General features: G+C 32.2%; 1 protein-coding gene across 1 annotated transcript in view; it reads right to left on the reverse strand.

Moving 5' to 3' along the window:
- VWDE (von Willebrand factor D and EGF domains) overlaps positions 1–19,202 on the reverse strand; it is an 85,218-nt gene that overhangs the window by 50,308 nt on the left and 15,708 nt on the right. The window contains exons 3-7 of the mRNA XM_074340785.1: positions 13,658–13,842; positions 10,824–11,055; positions 5,833–5,898; positions 1,131–1,378; positions 466–555 (exon numbers count right to left, since the gene is read on the reverse strand). Of these exons, the coding sequence (XP_074196886.1) occupies positions 466–555; positions 1,131–1,378; positions 5,833–5,898; positions 10,824–11,055; positions 13,658–13,842 (821 nt within the window). The remainder of the gene's footprint in view (positions 1–465; positions 556–1,130; positions 1,379–5,832; positions 5,899–10,823; positions 11,056–13,657; positions 13,843–19,202) is intronic.

Genomic DNA, 19,202 nt, shown 5'->3' on the forward strand with positions numbered 1-19,202 from the left:
CTGGTTTCTGAGTACTAATCTTGTATTCTACTACTTTACTAAATTCATTTATCAGTTCTAGTAGTTTTTTGGTGGAGTCTTTGAGATTCCCTCTATATAGTATCATGTCATTTGCATATAACAACAATTTTACTTCCTCCTCTCCAATTTGGATGCCTTTTATTTCTTTTTGTTGTCTGATTGCTGTAGCTAGAACTTCTACAACTATGTTGAATAAAAGTGGTGAAAGTGGGCAACCTTATCTTGTTCCTGATATTAGGGGTAATACTTTTAGCTTTTCCCCATTGAGTTTGATGCTAACTGTGGGTTTATCATATATAGCCTTTATTATGTTGAGATATGATCCCTCTATTCCCACTTTGCTCAGAGTTTTTAATCATAAATGATGCTGCCTCAACAAATTAAAGTGTGGAAAACACAGTTCCAGAGGAATAATCTTTCTGATCCATCCCCACTCGTACATACCTTAATGCCTGCAAAAAATTCTTGACTTTCGATGGCTGAACTTTGTACATGTGGTTTCTCCAAGAAAAAGATGGAAGCAGTACAGAATATCTATAAATATGATTAAGAAATAATCATTTATCAATAAAATTGTGGAGGAAATATGTATAAGTTACTGTTTAAGTACTTAATTTTAATTTTTAGTAGATAGTACATGAGACATAACTAAATAATTTTAAAAACTTGCTTAGAAATTAAGAAAAAATTTATCTTCATAAAAATATTAATTATTCAAACATCAACAAAATTAGTGTTGTTGACTTGGTATTTAAGACTGATTTAAAAGTGGATAATAAGTATTATCATCATTGAAAAAACAAAAATATTGTTTTCTAGAATAGAAGTGTATCATTTTAAAACCAGAAAGAGACATAAAATTACAAGGGTTCATTAATAATAATCAACGAATTGCTAGAAACAGATACTCATAGTCACTAAGATTACTCACTCATCCAGTTGTCACTGGAGTTGGCACAATTGCCAGGGGGCAAAAAACAAACAAAACATGAATGCTTTATAGTATGGGGACAAAAACTTTTTAGGATCTGATTAAAAAATCAATTTTTGAAAATTAATACATTCATGGAAATAAAAAAGAAAGAAAATCCAATTGTTTTTTAACATACCCTGTCTCCAAGTCTGAGATTTATTCCATCCAGTTCTAAAAGAGAGAATGCCTGAACTGTGGTCTCTTGTTTCAGTTCCTCTTTGATTTCTTGAAAAGAAAGCCTAGACCAGACTATGAGAAATCCCACTGAGTAGTTTGTAGGGGAAACATCAAAAGCACACCTACAGAAAACCCTGGACTCAATCAGCTCCACCAAAATCTCTGGCCTTCCTGGAGGTGGTGGTGGCAATGAGGCAGACAGCTGACCTGGTGGGAGAAAATGCATAATTTGTAACTGGGCATCTTAAAAAATGGAGTCTGCTTATAGGAAAAATTGACAAAGACTAACTCAGGGATTTATATTAAGAAAAAAATACATTTAGAAAAATAATTATTCTCTAGCAATCAGCAAAGTAGCACATTCTTATATTGGCCTATAATCACATAAATTTTGATAGCAGAGAAATTTATCAGCTAAACACGCTTATATAAATGTATGTTGAATGTGTCTACCATTGAAAAATTTAGCTTTTTAACACAAAAATAATTTACCTTCTTTTAAGCTACTACCTTTTCTAAAAGATGAAACAAAACAAAGTCAAGGTTTCTTACATTGTAATTTCTTGTTATAAAGAAGTCACTATAATATAAAATCAAATGACTTATTTTACTCTTATATGTTATTATAACTCAACGCATCATTATCTGGGTTGAAAGAGCTGTTCCTTATGAAAATGATTATACTGTGTTACTGAACTATACGCACATTAAACAATAGTCTTAATCTTTTCATTTTTCTGAGGTTAAAAATGTTAGATGTTTCCTCTAGGAACTCAGAGAGATTTCACAATTTTTATCTTTGGACATTTACAAGATTAAATCTAGGCATCTAAAATGTTTCTAAATGAGATTTTTATTTGCTTTACTTTGTTTTAGAAAAGAGAAAAATACATGAGTGATAAACTTCAAAAGTAAGATTTTTTTAAATGTGAAAATATTTTTTCTATGATGTACATGGGAATTTTATGATAATCACAGTATTGACTTTTCAGTCCTGTAATTCAGATTTTGGAAAATTCTGAGAAACTGTAACCTAAATGTGTGTGTGTGTGGGCGGGGGGAGAACCTTAGGTATTTTCAAATATTTTTAAGTGTTTTTTCATTAGATATCCGGTTACAAAAATCCCAATAACAAATGAATTGTTTTCAAATTAATCAAAATAACAAATATTTTGTCAAATATTTTAAACATTAGGCTAAAACATCATATTCAGATTTAAAGAAAATAATAGACTACTTTTGAGTATGTACTGATTTTTTTTAAATTATATATCTTAGTGAAAATTCCTTCTTAAACAAACTGGGAAAAAGAAGCTGAATTTATTTTTAAACAGGTACTATCTATGAAAATAATTATTAGGAATGAGAGATTACAAATGACTGAAAACTAAGTAATTCATGAAAATTAAAATTTTCAAATCAATTATTGTAAATAGCATCAACTCTCTAGGTGAGTTGATCATTGCTTGCATCAACATTGATCAGAGAAAAAATTTTAAAAGATACTTAAAGCTTATAAAAATGACAAATAAATTATTTCTGCTTGAAAAGTACAATTATTATCTATTTGTCAATTCTAATATTAACATGTGCTAAATAATTAATATATTCCTATTCCATCATGAAGCTTTATCAGTTAACTTTTGACTCAATATTTTCACTCAAGTGCTACTTGCCCAAATTGGATATAATTTTATATAGTAATTTTTTCCAGTTAATTACATAAACATTCTGAATAGCATAACAAGTAGCTTAAATTTATTGCTTATTCAAGGAAGAAGAGTGATTTTACTATGTGTGTATGATAAAGATAATGCAAACCTATTATGCAGACTAGCCAAACAATTGAACTTTATGGTTAATGTTACTGTTATTAGGGATATTGTTTTAGTCTCTTAAAAACTTAAATCACAGGGTCTAATTAAACTGAGGCTTTCAGATAAAATAATAGCTTTTTATAAAAACACTAGAAAAGGAGACTGGAAAATCCATTTACAACTGGAATAAGGCATAGAAAAGCAACTCAGAGTATTTATTTTGAGGACTATTATACTAGTACTTTTTAAATACAAAGCATATTAATTTTTAGCCCTAGTATCTGTATATTGCATGATCTATCCTGATTTGTTTTATGTAATTATGGCTTATTTCACCATAAAAAAAGTCTTTGTTAATTATATTAATTATATGTCAACAATCCCTCATTCATTTAGAATATCTAATTTCCACCACAGGCCCCAGGAAAAGGCTAATGTTTCAATAAATAATTTTGATTTCTAACCATTATTTAGGTAGAAGTCATAAATTTTATTAGAAAATCTATTTAGAGTGGTTTACCTTAAGGAGTATTACACTTGGGGGGTTTCTTAGTATTTGAAATACCTTTAAAATTTTTAACTAAGTTAGAAAATGAAAGATACAAAGTGAAAAGAGGAGAATAATTGTGACGACCATTTACCCTTTTAATGTTTATCTTTCAAGACTTATTTGGTACAAATGCAATCATTCCTAGAAGACAAAAATATTATTGTGGTGCATAATCTGATTTCTTAGCTACAATATGTCATGAGTATCTACTAATGTCAAAGAATGTATTCCTGCGTTTTAATATTGTTTACAGAATAGTTTATTATTCTGGATGCATCAAAAATACTGAATCAACCAACAGTTGTTGGTTATTTGCAATTTTCTCATATTACTAGAAAATGCTGGGCAAATACTGCATTTGCACTCTTCTTTAAATATTTCTCTAAGCTAGATTTTTGGAAGCGGAATTGCTACGAACAAATACACGTGGATTTTTAAGATTGTTGAGATAAATTGCCAAATTTTCTCATAAAATGATTTCACCAATATACACATATGTCTGTAGGGTATGAACATGCTCCACTATCTGTTTATTAAAGGCATAATAAAGTGATTTTTATTTTTGATATTCCATAGACTGAGGCAGTATCAAATATTAGCATAATTCAACATCTAAAGTAAGTCACAGAGTTGTTTTTTTCTGGTCAAGATGGTGGAGTAGGTAAAGGCTGTGCTTACCTCCTCTCACGACCGTATCAAAATTACAAGTATCAGGGGTGATCAAAAAATACGGTGCATGTTTAAATTTAAAAAAAAATTATTACAGAAAGACACATGGTCATTAATCCCTCTCAAAGTACTCCCCCTCACTTCAAACACACTTATCCCATCGTTCTTGCCACTTTCTGAAGTAGCTCTAGAAATCCTTTCGTGATTCTTTAGTTGTGCTGTTGTGACTGCCTCTATGTCCTGAATCAATTCAAAATGTTTTCTTTTCATGGTCATTTTGACTTTAGGGAAGAGCCAGAAGTCGCACGGGCCAGATCCAGTGAATAAGGTGGATGAGGACACACCTAATGTTTTTATTTGACAGAAATTGCTATATACCAGAAGTGATGTGTGACACAGAGCATTGTCATGATGGAGGATGAAGTAAAACACTCACAAAAGAGGACTTCCAGAACTGTTTCAGAAAGTGGCAAGAATGATGTGATAAGTGTGTTTGAAGCAAGGGGTAGTATTTTGAGGGTGATTAATGGCAATATATCTTTTACTCTAATATTTTTCTAATTTAATATTCACAGTATTTTGTGATCACACCTTGTAAACTACAGAACAACCAGAAGGATCCAGTAATCCCACTTCTGGGTATTTATCCAAAGAAACCCAAAATGCTACTTGGAGGGGACATACTCATCCATATGTTCATTGCAGCATTATTTACAATAGCCAAGATATGCAGGCAACCTGGGTGGCCCTAAATTGTACATACTTGTGTATAGAATGGAATATTACTCAGCCATTAGAAAGAATGAAATCTTGCCATCTGTGACAACATGGATGGTCCTAGAGGGTATTGTGCTGAGTATAGTAAGTCAGACAACAGAAAATAAATGTCATGATTTCACTTCTAATTGCAATCTAAATAACAAAATAAACAAACAAATGAAACAGAAACAAATTCATAGATACAGAGAACATTTTGATGGTTGCCAGATGGGAAGGAGTTTGGGGGTAGGTGAAAAGGGGAACAGATTAAGAAGTACAAATTGGTTGTTACACAGTAGTAATGGGATGTAGGGTATAGCATAAGAAGTATAGTCAATAATGTTATAACTATGATTGGTGTCAGATGGGTACTAGATTTATCGGGTGATAGATGGAGGTGTTGGGGACAGGGTGAAAAATGTGAAGCAATTAAGGAACACAAATTGGAAGTTACGAAATAGTCAATGGGATGTAAAGTAAAGCATAGGGAATATAATCAATAATATGGTAATAATTATGTATAGTGCCAGGTGGGTACTACACTAGTTAGGGGGAATCACTTCTTAAATTATAAAAGTGTCTAAGCAGTATGCTGTATACCTGATGTAATGTACAGCTAGGGAATATAGTCAATAATATTGTGATAACATGGTACAGTGTCAGATGGCTGCTGGACTTATCATTGGGATCACTTCCTTAGGTATATAAATATTGAATATCTATGGTGTACACCTGAAACTAATATAATATTGTATGTTAGCTATATTTTAATAAAAGTCTTAAACAATAAAGTAGGTCATAGAACATAAAATCCTGTTGAAATTATTACTTTATAAAAACATTAGAAATTAAAATGTGGTACTTACGAACACAGTCGTCTCCAATTTCAATTTCGTCAGGGCCACATGGGTGTAATTTTACATCAGAAGTAGCTGTAAAAGGTTAAGGTTTTTATATTTATCCAAATGACCAGAGAGAGAGAGAGAGAGAGAGAGAGAGAGAGAGAGAGAGAGAGAGAGAGAATAGATATATGGACATATAGGTATATATCTATATATTAGATTGGTGCACAAGTAATTGTGGTTTAAAAGGTTAAAAATAATTGCAAAAGCCACAATTACTTGTGCACCAACCTAATACCTCTCTCTATATATCTGAGATGACAATTCTTGGGGGAAGAATGTTTTAATACAGAGTAAAACTTATTTGTTTTCTCTTTTCTCATAATACATTTTTCCCCTTTTTAGGATGAGATCAAATGGAGATAACATGATATCATATTTTGAAACAATTACATCTTTTATATTTTGTTTTCAAAATTTTAGTCTGCGTTAAGTAATGAAACATTACAATCTCCAGAAATTTATGTAACCGTTGGTTTACTACCAGTTCCTCAGGAAATTCCTTCGCCATAGTCATGCACAGGATTACAGAAATGAGTCGACAGCTGTCATGGTGATACTTATAATCCAATGCCAATGTTGGTTTATTTCTGGCCTCTCTATTCTTTTCCTTTGTTCTATTTGTCTATCTTGATGATAATATAACTCTGTAGATTACCGTGACTTTAAAATAAGTCTTAAAGTCAGATCAAGTCATTTGCATTTATATTCTTGAGGGATATTGTTCCATAATTTTCTTGTAATGTCTATATCTGGTTTTAGTTTCAGAATAATGCTACCCTTACAAAAGTTTAGAAGTAGTCATCCTCTTTCTTTTCCTGGAAGAACTGTATAAAATTGGTATTATTTCCTCCTTAAATGTTAAGAATTCCCAAGCCTTTAAGGCTTGGTGATTTTTTGTTGTTGTTGTGTTTTCTTTCTTTTTTTTTTAAATTTCAGTGGGATAGATTTTAACTAGAAATACAATTTCTTTAGTAGATATAGGACCATTGAGTAGGACCATTGAGGTTATCTAATTATTTTTGAGTTAGCTTTGGTTTTCTGTGTATTTAAAACAAATTTGTTCACTTTATTCCAGTGGTCAAATGTAGTGGCAGAGTTCCTCACAATAATCCTTTTTTTTTTATTCTTGTAATATCTGTAGAATCTGTAGTTGTATCTCTCATTTATTCCCAATATTGGTTATTTTTGTCTTATCTTTTTTTACTGATTATATTGCTGGAGTATTATTATTATTTATGGAATTTCTCAAAGCACCAACTTTTGATTTTCTTTATCTCTGTTTGTACATTCTGCTTCATGGCTTTCATTGTGATCATTACTTCTTTTTGTCTGCTTATTCAGGGTCTCATTTGTGCTTCTTCTAGTCTCTTGTAAGCTGATGTCTTTCATTTGTGACCTTTCTTATTTTCCAACATAAATGCTTAGTGGGTTTTTCTTTTAACTAACTGTAAATTCTTTCTAATATTCTAATTTCCTTAATTTAGGGCCCAGAATGTGATCTATCTTGATAAATGTTTCATGTGCACTTATAAAGATTATTGATTATGCTATCCTGTTATAGAATCTTCTCTAAATGTCATTTAGATCAAGTTGGTTAATAGTTTGTCTAGTGTCCTCCACTTTTTGCTGTTTTGGTTTCTATATATTCAAGTCATTATTGTCAGATGGGTGTTGCTCTCCAACGTTAACTATAGATTTGTCTGTTTCTTCTTCAAAGTCTACGGTATAAATTTTGCTTCATGTGTCTTCAATCTCTTTATTAGGCACATAGGTACTTAGAATTGTTATGTCCTATTGTTGGATTAACCCTTTGTCATTAGAAAATGACCCTTATTTTTCCAGGTAATATGTTTTGCTCTATAATCTACTTTATCTAATATTAATATAGCCACTTTATAAGTCAGATGATTCACGTTACCTAGTTATACCTTTTTCTATCTTTATACTTAGAAGCATATGAGGTTAAAAACCTAATTTTTCTTCATAAAATTGGTTTGTCTGGCCAGCCTATAGTTAGTTCTTGCTTTTTTATCCAATCAGACAATTTCTGACTTTCAGTTGGGTGATTAGACCACATAAATTTAATATGCTTACTGATATTTTAGGATTTAAACTTATCGTGTTGCTGTCTGTTTTCTGTTTATCCTATTGGCACTTTTCACCTTTTTCTGAATCTTCAAAAACATTGACTATATGTTATGAATCCATATTTTCTCCTGTGTTGAATGATTAACTATAATATTTTATTTTAGTGAGTGCTGTAGGGTTTACAGTGTACATACTTCTCCCAGCCTACTTTCATTGATATGATGCCTTTTCATGTATAGCATAAGGACCCAACTAGCTTGTTAACTAGAAATATGGAAAATGTGAACAGTTTTCCCCATGGATTCTTCTAAATAAATAACATATATACATATTTTATTTTAATGGCTTTGCTTACAATTATCTTGAATTAATGTTTCTTTTCTTATTTAGCTTCTAGAAGTCTTTAAGGGTAAATTGCATGGAAATGATATATGAATTATAAAAACCAAAACATAGTCATGAGAATGTATTATTAAAGTGAAAACTTGTCCTTCAATTTTTGCTCTTTTGATGACTTTCAAATAAATGTGACTGTAGACTTTCTCCATCGAGGTGCTAATGGTTGAAGGCAGCAACATGTCCAAATAAAACAAAACAAAACAAAACAAAAAAAAACTGCAATTCACGAACTGCCTTTAAAGCTAAAGATGAGCCAGGAAATTCTTCTAAGTAGCTGTGATAAGGTTTTGCCAAATAAACTACTTAAAAGAGGGTAGATTTCTGTTAGCACAAGCCCTTTATAAACTTTTGGGCATTCCCTTTTATCCCATCTAAAATACAGATAAAAAGGCTAAAACTGGACTTTCATCCTGTTGCCCTGAGGTGAAAACCTAGAAACTCATGGAGACTTCAGCCTGCTGTTTCAAAATGGCCACATCACCATCAGCAGTGATCATCTACTCTGGTTTCATGGTAAGCAAAAAAAAAGAAAAGAAAACTCTTAAATGGATTAAGTCCTGTCACTTTAGTTTGCTATCCATGCAGTCTAATTCAAGTTCTAAGTGATATTTTATGTTAAGGATAATTTATGTATATGTCTGATTAATAACTTATACATTGAGTGAAAATAAAAATCCTTTCCCAGAAATTCCCTCTCCCTAAAAACAGTAGGAGGACTTGAATATGGTACAAGGAGGTCATTTTGAATATTCAAGCCTGAGAAATTGAGTAGGTGGTAGTGATATTAACAAAACAGGAAACTTTTTTTTGCTTTAGAAGCATGTCATAAAAATGCAAATTTTAAATATTGAGTTTTTTAATTCAATGTAAACAACATTTCTGTTGAAGTGATTATGCGTATTTTATGGTATCCTCTGGTGTGAACATTTTATTTTCATTTTTAATAGTTGTCAATATTTCTTAAACGCATGTAAGTAAATTGTGGTGTTTTTTTTTCACTGAAATACCTACAGAACTTTCCAAAAATATTTGGTAATATTATTTAACATTTTATAAAAATTAGCTAATTTTTGATGGCAAGAGTACTGAAAAATACCAAAGAGGCATTTTTCAAAATCTCTCATCGTGGCCACCCAATGAAGCTGATCCACTTCTCTGGAGTTTGTCCTTCCCAATGACATGCTACAATATTAACTATTAAGCTATTTCCACTTCCCCTAACCTTTAAGCTACCACCATCTCTCTATTGAATTAATGCAGTAGCCTCCTAAATAAAGTCATACTGTAGAAATGGTAAGCTTTGAAATACAATCCTCAGAGCATATTATTCACCTACTTAAAATTTCTTAAGACTTTACACTGCACTATGACTAAATCTAAGTTGCTACCATGCACTGCAGACTCTACAGACTTAGTCCCCTTCCTACTACTCTGACCTCATTTTCTGAGGCCCATCCACTCAGTCTGTTCCTCCTACATTATTTCTCCTTCAGTTCCTAGAGTCGTCATCTTCATACCTACGTAAGGATATTTGCATCCGCTGTTCGTTTTACCAGGAATGCTCTTTCTCCATATCTTTTCATGGCTGTCTCATTCTCCTCATTCAGAGCTCAGCTCAGGTTCATCACCTATTCAGAGAGAACTTTCCCTGGTACGCTTACAAGATAGCAGTCAATTCCTATTCATTGACCAGTTTTCTTTAACACCCTGATAAACATTTTATTTTAAAATAATTTTAGATTCACACCAAAAGTTGCAGGAAATAATACAGAATGCTCCCTTATACACCTACCCATCTTCCACTAATATTCACATATTACAAAACCACGATACATTTGTCAAAACTAAGAAATTGACCTTTAGACTCTACTCTTAAATAAACTGAAGACTCTATTCCAATTTAGCAGTTTTCCACTAATGTTCTCTTCTGTTCCAGTATCCAAGCCAGGATATTACCACATACATTACTGACCATGTTTTTTTAGTCCTTTCTAATATGTGATAGTTTCTCACTCTTGCATGGTTTTCCATGATTTAGACACTTTTGAAGAGTACTATTAAGGTATTTTGTAGAATGTTTCTTAATTTGGGTTTATATGAATTTTCTCATGGTTAGACTGGGGTTATGACTTTTGAGGAAGACTATCACAAAGGAGAAGTGTCCTTGGTATTCATGTTATCAGTAGGTAGATGACATCAACATACATTATCACTGGTGATGTTAACCTTTGATACTTTCATATCAACAAATATTTTTGAGGATTTTAAGATCTTGGCAAAGAATCCTAAACAAATATGGCCAATTGAAACCAGAAATTTAGCTTCATTCTAAGAATAATATTCGACCCAGTCTCTTACTGAGATTGGCATTAGCTTCATACAACCCGTGCAGAGAATGGCAGAAACACACCCGCACACAAAGTTCCATGATTAGCAGTTCATGTATATTGCTCATGTTTTCTTACCTTCTGCACAATATCCCATACATCCCTGAGTGGGTTGCAGCAAGTATACAAAATATTGTCCACAGTTTCTTACGGACACTGGGATTTGAAAAAAACAGCAGTCTTTCGTAGTGCTAAGCAAAAACTGCCATGTAGCACAAGCTGTCAGTTGCTTGATCTCCCCAGGTGACGGCAGTGTTTCTGCATCTCTCAGAGACAGCCAGATGGGGGCTTGTGTTCCACAGTGGTTCATCTTTTGTGTCAAAAGAGAAAACAAAAGTTAATAATTCAGTTTATTGTCATACATGATAGACAATCAATTTTGCATTTTCTTCTGAACAAATTTTAAATATTAAATTATCAATCTTTTTTTTAAATCTAATAACTTGTACCTGTGTTATCAAAGAAAAACTTAACTATAGAACAATAAATTTAAGGGTAGATTCCTTATAATTAATATAATCTTATTCAATTTAAATACCTTTATTCTATTTGTTATATTTGTATTGTGCACAAGAGAAATTCAGTATCAGATAACAAACTAAAATAGCTGCTACATTCTAAGTCAATCTAAAGTCATTTTAACATATTCCCACAAAGATAAACTAATCTTGGAGATTTCTTGAAAAATTGCTGGAAATAGTATATTTAAGAAGTTACTATACAGTTCAGAAGGCATCAAAAAAATCAGGGGAGAAGGAAAAGATTGTTCACAATCTGGTGAAAACAAGTGGTTGGCAAATTGGAAAAAATGAAGTTAAAGCCTCAGTTGAAGACAATTATCAAAATCATTTCCAGATGGAAAATAGAATCAAATAGAAAAATAACCCAGGAAAAGTAAGAGACTATATATGATTTAAGAAGGGCTGAGGCACTTACTAAATGCATGACCTTGGCAAGTGATTTAAAATTAATATTTCCATGCTTATAAGCAAAGAAAATCATAAAGAAAAAGATAGTTATGATTAAAAAATAATTTTAAAATATAAGACAAATAAGTTATCACTTTGTGAGGGATGAAATGTCTAATTATTACATTGTTTTGTACACTTGAAACTAATACAAAAAATATATGTATAAGACAAATAAAAATTAAATAAGGAGAAAGTTATTTAATAGCATTGTATTTAGTATATTATTTATTTATTGTTACGTTATTATATTTCTTATTTTATATTAATCATGTAATATTATCCACTTAAAAATTCTAGGTCACAAATAGGCAAAATAGACAAATGTGTAATTCAAAGAATAAATACAGGTGCCTAATGAATACATGAGAATATTCAATATTCCTACAGGCATTTTTATGTACTGCTACCGGAATTAAAAATTAGCACGAGATTCTTAAATAACTTAATTATATGTATTAAAACCCTTTAAAAGACATTAACCTTCACTAATTTAACTTATAAATATCTATCTTACCAAATACACTAAAATATAAAATATAACAATGATTTATATACATATGTGCTAATTACAGGATTACTTATTATAGGAAAAGCGTGAATGTGCACATATGGTAATGGTTTAAATAAATATGGTATATACATATGACAGAATATTATTTTCAACAGCTATCAAATAATTTTTAAAAGCATGGGAAAATGTTAATGCTGTAACAACTGAAAATGAAAACGTTATGCAATTGAACGTATAGCATGAACCTTATAAAATAATATAAATCAGAGGAAACAATAGCAAAATGTTAGTGATAGTATGAGTGTGTGGGTGGATTATGAATGAATGTCATTCTATTACCTGTCCTTTCTTTATTTTCTATGTTTTCTATAATGCACATGAATTACTTTAAACATTATAAATAGAAATGTATTTACACAGACTTGTATTATCCTGTAGACTAAAAGAAAATTCTATCAGTTCTTTAGTTAAGTGGTTGGTCTAAAGACTTGGCTCAAGAGGGCATGAAAAAATGGGAACAGGGAACACTTCCCCATGAGGCACAGAATGACCATTTATTAGCTGACCTCTAGGAAAAGAGTCAGTGAAAAAAAGATCCAGTTCATCTTTACATTTGTGTGAGGTTCTAGAATCAATTATAGTTAATTTAGCCAAAGGAAAAGAACACAAATATTTAGGGACATAATGAATTTCCTCTGATTTTCTCAAATTTTACTTTTAAAATCTGATTTTTTTCCTTTTTTTTTGTTCACTTTATTGCAAAGGAAATGTTACAAAAGTGCTAAGCAAATAAACCAGGAGAAAATAAGATAGCTACCATGTCACGACTTAAAATTAAACACTGTTAAAATTTGTATCTCTTTCCTGAGGGTTTTTTTGTTTTTGTTTTTATTTTGTGTGTTTTTTCATGCTTAAAAGGGAAAATAATTCCTGCTTCTGTATAATTCACAAAATCTGGGCAGTAATAAGGAAAATAATATTTCTATTTAAGATTGACAAGAACTGAAGCAGATTTTCTGGTTACTTGTGGTTAAGTATACGAGCCTGAAAAATGACAGCCTGTGATCAAAACCTGGTTGTTAGACCAGCTAGCTGGGTGACTCTAGGTGTGTTATGTCTAAGAATATTTTTCCTGCACTGTGTGATAGAAATAATGATGATAGACTGTATTCTAGAGTTGTCAAAATTATATAAGAGACTGGAGGTAACAATTCTTGGTGGACTACATGAGCATAACATCAACTATTACTACCATTGTTGTATAATATTAATAGGAAACATGGGAATATTCCTTTAGATGAATTCAATCTTGACACAAAATTAAAATAATATTTCAGCATGGGAAATAAATTGGTTGTAATGGGACTCAATCCTCATATGAAAAAAATAGATCAGAGAAAGCACATATAGTTCTTAGTGAGTTGCAATACCTCAACACATTTGGTTGGCATCTCAGCAGGTCTGTCAAAGATGAGAAATCGGTACCATCCAGGAGTGAGGGAATGGTCACATATCAGGTCTTGAATGGCTGACTGCTGGAGGTGCAATGAGTCAAAATGGACACTTCTATAAGGACTCTGAAGTAACTGGTGTCCCCCGGGAGAGCACTCCTGAGCTAGGATGAAGAGATACGTGTCTTTATGTATGTGCTTTCTTCATTAAGATAGTTCAGTCCTCAATGAAAATTGATACCCAAAACAAAAATAAAGCAAATCAACCTGTAATGTCACATAGAAACCATCTGAAATGTCAGGGTCCCTTAGTAAGTCAAAGATGACTTAGCTTGCACTTTCCATAAATACAATAAACTCTTCAGAATGTGTTTTTGAGGTGTTTAAACTTAAAGAACTTTATTTTCATTTTATTTTGACAAAGCGATTTTGCTACTGATGGTGAGTTAGGATATGTTTATTCCCACCATTGGAAGTCACAGGCCCTACAAAGATTCCTCTTGAGAATGGTCTTTTAGACTTAAATGCCATTATTGACCCTCCATGACCTGCCTTCCTCTACAGTAGCAAATCCCATGTGCTCATGTGCCCCCCAAACCCTGTGTTGGCCAGGTCCCAGAATACAGCAAACTAATTAATCTTTTAACGCCAATCTAATTTTTGTAAAATGACCTTCTACTGAGGTTTCCTGCATTCTTTAGTATAGGAAAGGATATAAAGTTTTTAAACGTTTGTTTGTTTGTTTGTTTAAGATAAAGTATTGAAGTCCATTTTTATTACTAAGCACAGGAAAAGGAATGTGGTAAAGGCAAACAGTTTTGAAGGGGAACCAAAATAAGACCAGAGAGAAAGAGATAGTTCTGTATTTTTTTGTTTGTTTGTTGTTTTTTTAGGGAAACCATTTTCTGAGCAGCAGTTGGCTTAGAAGATACTTTTTCTGTCAAATCACAAAGGCAGAACATAAAGCCATAGAGGAGACAGTCAGAACAGAGTTATCCTAGAAATACAGCTCTTGTTTAAGGCTCTGACTCCCAAATAATAAGAAACTCCCAAATAATAAGGAACTATCCTTACTTAGATACCAGAGTATCTTGTTGACACAGTAGCTAGTAAATCTCCAAATATGGAATATTATGTTAGTTGAAGGAAAACACTATAATAAAGATAATATCTATGAAATAAAAATGTGAAAAATAATTTAAATATTCACAAATGTACCTCACTGTGGAAAAAAATTAACTGAACAAAACTTTCAAACATTCGTTACATAATTTTAGGTTACAGAAGTGTTTATAAACCAAAATCAGTTTCTGAAATTAAATGAATAAGGAGCAGAAAAACTAGAGATATTAATTTGCAAGTCTATCTCATAACTGTAGCTTATAAAAATTGTCATTCTTATCATTTATTTTGCTTTTCATTTTATTGCTTATAGTTATAGAAACTAAATTATACAAAAGGTATTGTTGTGAGAGATAAAAGATCTCCCTAAAAGTTTTTTTTAGTAAGATATTTTAGGAATGGGGCTGGCCCAGTGGCTCAGGTGGTTAGAGCTACGTGCTCCAATGGCTGCTGGTTCGATTCCCACATGGGCTAGTGAGCTCTCAACCACAAGTTTGCCGGTTCAACTCCCGCAAGTATGGTGGGCTGTGCCCTCTGCAACTAGAAAACGGCAACTGGACCTGGAGCTGAGCTGCACCCTCCACAACTAAGACTGAAAGGACAACAACTTGAAGCTGAATGGCACCCTCCATAACTAAGATTGAAAGGACAACAACTTGACTTGGAAAAAAGGCATGGAAGTACACACTGTTCCCCAATAAAGTCCTGTTCCCCTTCCCCAATAAAAAAAATCTTAAAAAAAAAAAAAAAAATCCATGAAACCAAAAAAAAATTTAAAAATGTATATATATTTTAGGAATGACCACAAAACGTCTCTCTTCCTTTTGTCTCTTGCTGTACCAGTTTTCAATTTACCAAGAAGAATTTAACCCAAAAGGCTCTAGTGACTTTGATGATCTCAATCTGTCAACACTAAATAAATATTTTATAAAATGTGTGTGGATAGAAGTCATGGGATGTGCTAGCATTTCATCTAATTTTAAAATAACTCTAAAATCCTGTCAATATCAGAACATTGCACCTGGTTAGAAAATAAGGAAAATGTTTTAAAAGATATTACTAGTGAGGTCTGCATGAATTATTGAAACATTTTCTCTGATCTCTTTCTTGCAGTAGAATTTTGTCTTGGGAAAAAAGTCAATAACTCCATCTTTATTCTGTGCATTATTTCTTCTTCCCAAGTACTTCTGTAGTTCTCACATGTCCTCTAATTTTTTGAAGAATTATTTTCTAACCCAAAGATAAAGATGCAATGAATGTAAAGAATGAAGTAATCATAGTGTGACATCAACAATACTAAAGAAGTGCATAATATTTAAACAGGAATTTTCATTTAATATTTATTTTAGAGGAAATTTCTTAATTCATGTAATTAATAATAATAGCTCATATTTTACATTGGTTATGTCATAATTTTTCTCCCAAAGCTACTTATCACTTTTAAAATGTTGAATGTGTAGAACATTTTAAAATTTTACTTACAATAAGCCACACTCTTAGAAAACTCATTACAATTTTAACTCTAGAATGTAAGATATAATTAACTAAATGAGAATTGTAAGGATGGTTTGGGCTCCCACTTGAGAACTTGGGGGCTTAGTTCCTCAAGTAGTAAAAGAACAGATTTACAAGCCCATCTCACTTATCAGTCAATTTCATAATATGGATGATGTACAGAGCTTTCTAGCAAACCCCCAATGCTTTCCCTCAAAACAAAAGTACATGTGAAACATATGTACATTAAAATCTATATTTTATTTGTCCTGCCTTTTTTCCCAAGATAATTTAAAGCAGCTAGCTAGTATATAATAGAGTCTGAAATACTTGGATTTCAAATACTTTGAGAGAACGTATCAAGTTATATATGATTGATACATAATAATACAATATGCAAACGGTTTTCAAGTTTTGTTTATAGATGTAAGGTAACTTGTACTAGATCGCTTTCTGGTTTATTACAATGGCCAAGACTAACATGCTTTAAGATTCATAAACGGTTGAGAAATGTGTTAAGAAACTTAATGAATCATGATATTTTCAAGAACTGAATATGCTTAATGCTTAAAGACAGAAACTTCATAACATCTGAGTTTGTCATAAAACCTTTGGTATATTGCTCTATGGGAATTTCGAATATCTGTGAATTTAAAAAAATTTTTATAATTTTCCCAAAACTGTGGGAAAGAGATAAACCACCTCTGAGCTCCAAATTCAAGGAGAAACAAAAGGTAATCATTAAGCTTCTGACACTCAAAATAGAATTATGGGTTCTGCAACAACACAAAAGTTCAAATAGAGAGCGATGGTTTGCTAAATCTCTTTACTTTGCCCTCCTTTATGTTTAAATTTAAAAAATTATTAAACTAAAACACATATTGTAATCCCCCTCAAAATATTTCCCCCTCGCTTCAAACACACTTATCCCATCGTTCTTGCCCTTTCTGGAGCAGTTCTGGAAGTCTTCTTTCCTGTGTGTCTTCAGTTGCGCTGTCGTGGCTGAATCATTTTGACTTTGGGGAAGAGCGAGAAGTCGCACGGTGCTGGATCCAATGAATAAAGTGGATGAGGACACACCATTATGCTTTTATTTGACAGAAATTGCCATATACCAGAAGCAATGTGTGCCATGGAGCATTGTTATGATGGAGGATGATTTATGGCACACTTTAAAGCACACTTTCTCAACCGTAGCTCATACCCAACTGACTGCACCAAACTAGTTGAACCTTGTCACACTGTTACTAAGGTTTGGTGTGCCTCTTCCTGTATTGAAGATCCCTGCCTTTCCGTTGGATGGCACTCGGCAGCAGCATTCACCTTTGTGTTCACAACGGAAAGGCTCTGTGTCACACATTATTTCTGGTACAGCAATTTCTGTCAAATAAAAACACATGGTTTGTCCTCATCCACCTTATTCACCAGATCTGATGCCATGCCGCTTCTGGCTCTTCCCCAAAGTCAAAATGACCATGAAAAGTAAATGCTTTGAATCAATTCAGGACATGGAGGCAGCCACAACAGCGCAACTAAAGACACTCAGGAAAGAGGACTTCCAGAACTGCTTCAGAAAGTGACAAGAATGATGGGATAAGGGTGTTCAAAGTGAGGGGGAGTATTTTTTTCTGGGGGGGGGGGTTAATGGCAATGTGTCTTTTACTATAGTAATTTTTTTAAATTTAAATTTTTTTAATTCACCATATTTGTTGATCACACCTCGTATGAGTCTCAGTTTCCCCACTTGTAAAACAGGAATAACAATAGTACTTGTGGAGTTATTGTGAGAATTAAATGATTTCATGTATATAATGTATTTTAAAGCACTTAAGATAATGTCCCACACATAGTAAGTGCTTTCTATATTTACTATCTTAAAATAATCTTGCAAGGTTATTACCTTTCCAATTTCACAAAGGAAGAAATTGGGAGCTACCCAACGTTTTGGGTCTTAGGGTGGTTAATTAAATGCAACAAATAGGCTGAAAATGAAATAAGAAAACAATTCCATTTACAATAGCTTCAAAAGAACAAAATATTTAGGAATAAATTAACAAAAGGAGCACAAAACATATACTCTGAATATAACTAACATTGTTGAAAGAAATTTAAGATCTAAGTAAATGGAACTACATCCATGTTCATGGATCGGGAGACTTAATGTTGTTAAGATGGCAATACTCCCCAAATTGGCATGCAGATTCACAAAATCCCCATCAGAATATCAGATGACTCCTTTGTAGAAAATGACAAAGTAATTCTAAAATTTCAAGGGACCCAGAATAGTTAAACCAATGTTGAAAATGAAGAACAAAATAGGAAGACTCACGTTTTTCACATTTCAAAACATACTACAAAGAAACTGTCATCGAAACAGTGTGTTGTGGTATAAGGATAGTCACAGATCAATGAATAAGATTGAGAGTCCAGAAGTAAATCCATATATCTTGATTTTTGACATAGGTGCCAAGACCATTCATGAAGAAAGAACAGTCTTTTCAACAAATCATGCTATGAAAACTGAGTATCAACATGCAAAAGAATGAAGTTGGATTCTTACATTATACCACTATTTCATTATACAAAAATTAACTCAAAATGGATCAAAGACCAAAACACAAAAGCTACAACTACAAAACTCTTAGAAAAAATATTGGAGTAAATCTTCATGACTTTAGATACAGCAATAGATTTCAAGATATGACAACCACACACAACCAAAGAAAAGAGATAATTGGACTTCATCAAAATTAAAACTTCTACGCTTCAAAGGACATTATCAAGAAAGTGAAAAGAAACCGCACATAATGGGAGAAAATAACTGCAAATCACATTACAATAGAAAAATTGTATCTAGAATATACAAATATCTCATACAACTCAATAATAAAAAGGCCCACAACCCAAT

Source organism: Rhinolophus sinicus, linkage group LG09 (genome assembly GCF_036562045.2).
Source record: "Rhinolophus sinicus isolate RSC01 linkage group LG09, ASM3656204v1, whole genome shotgun sequence".
Classification (NCBI taxonomy): Eukaryota; Metazoa; Chordata; class Mammalia; order Chiroptera; family Rhinolophidae; genus Rhinolophus; species Rhinolophus sinicus.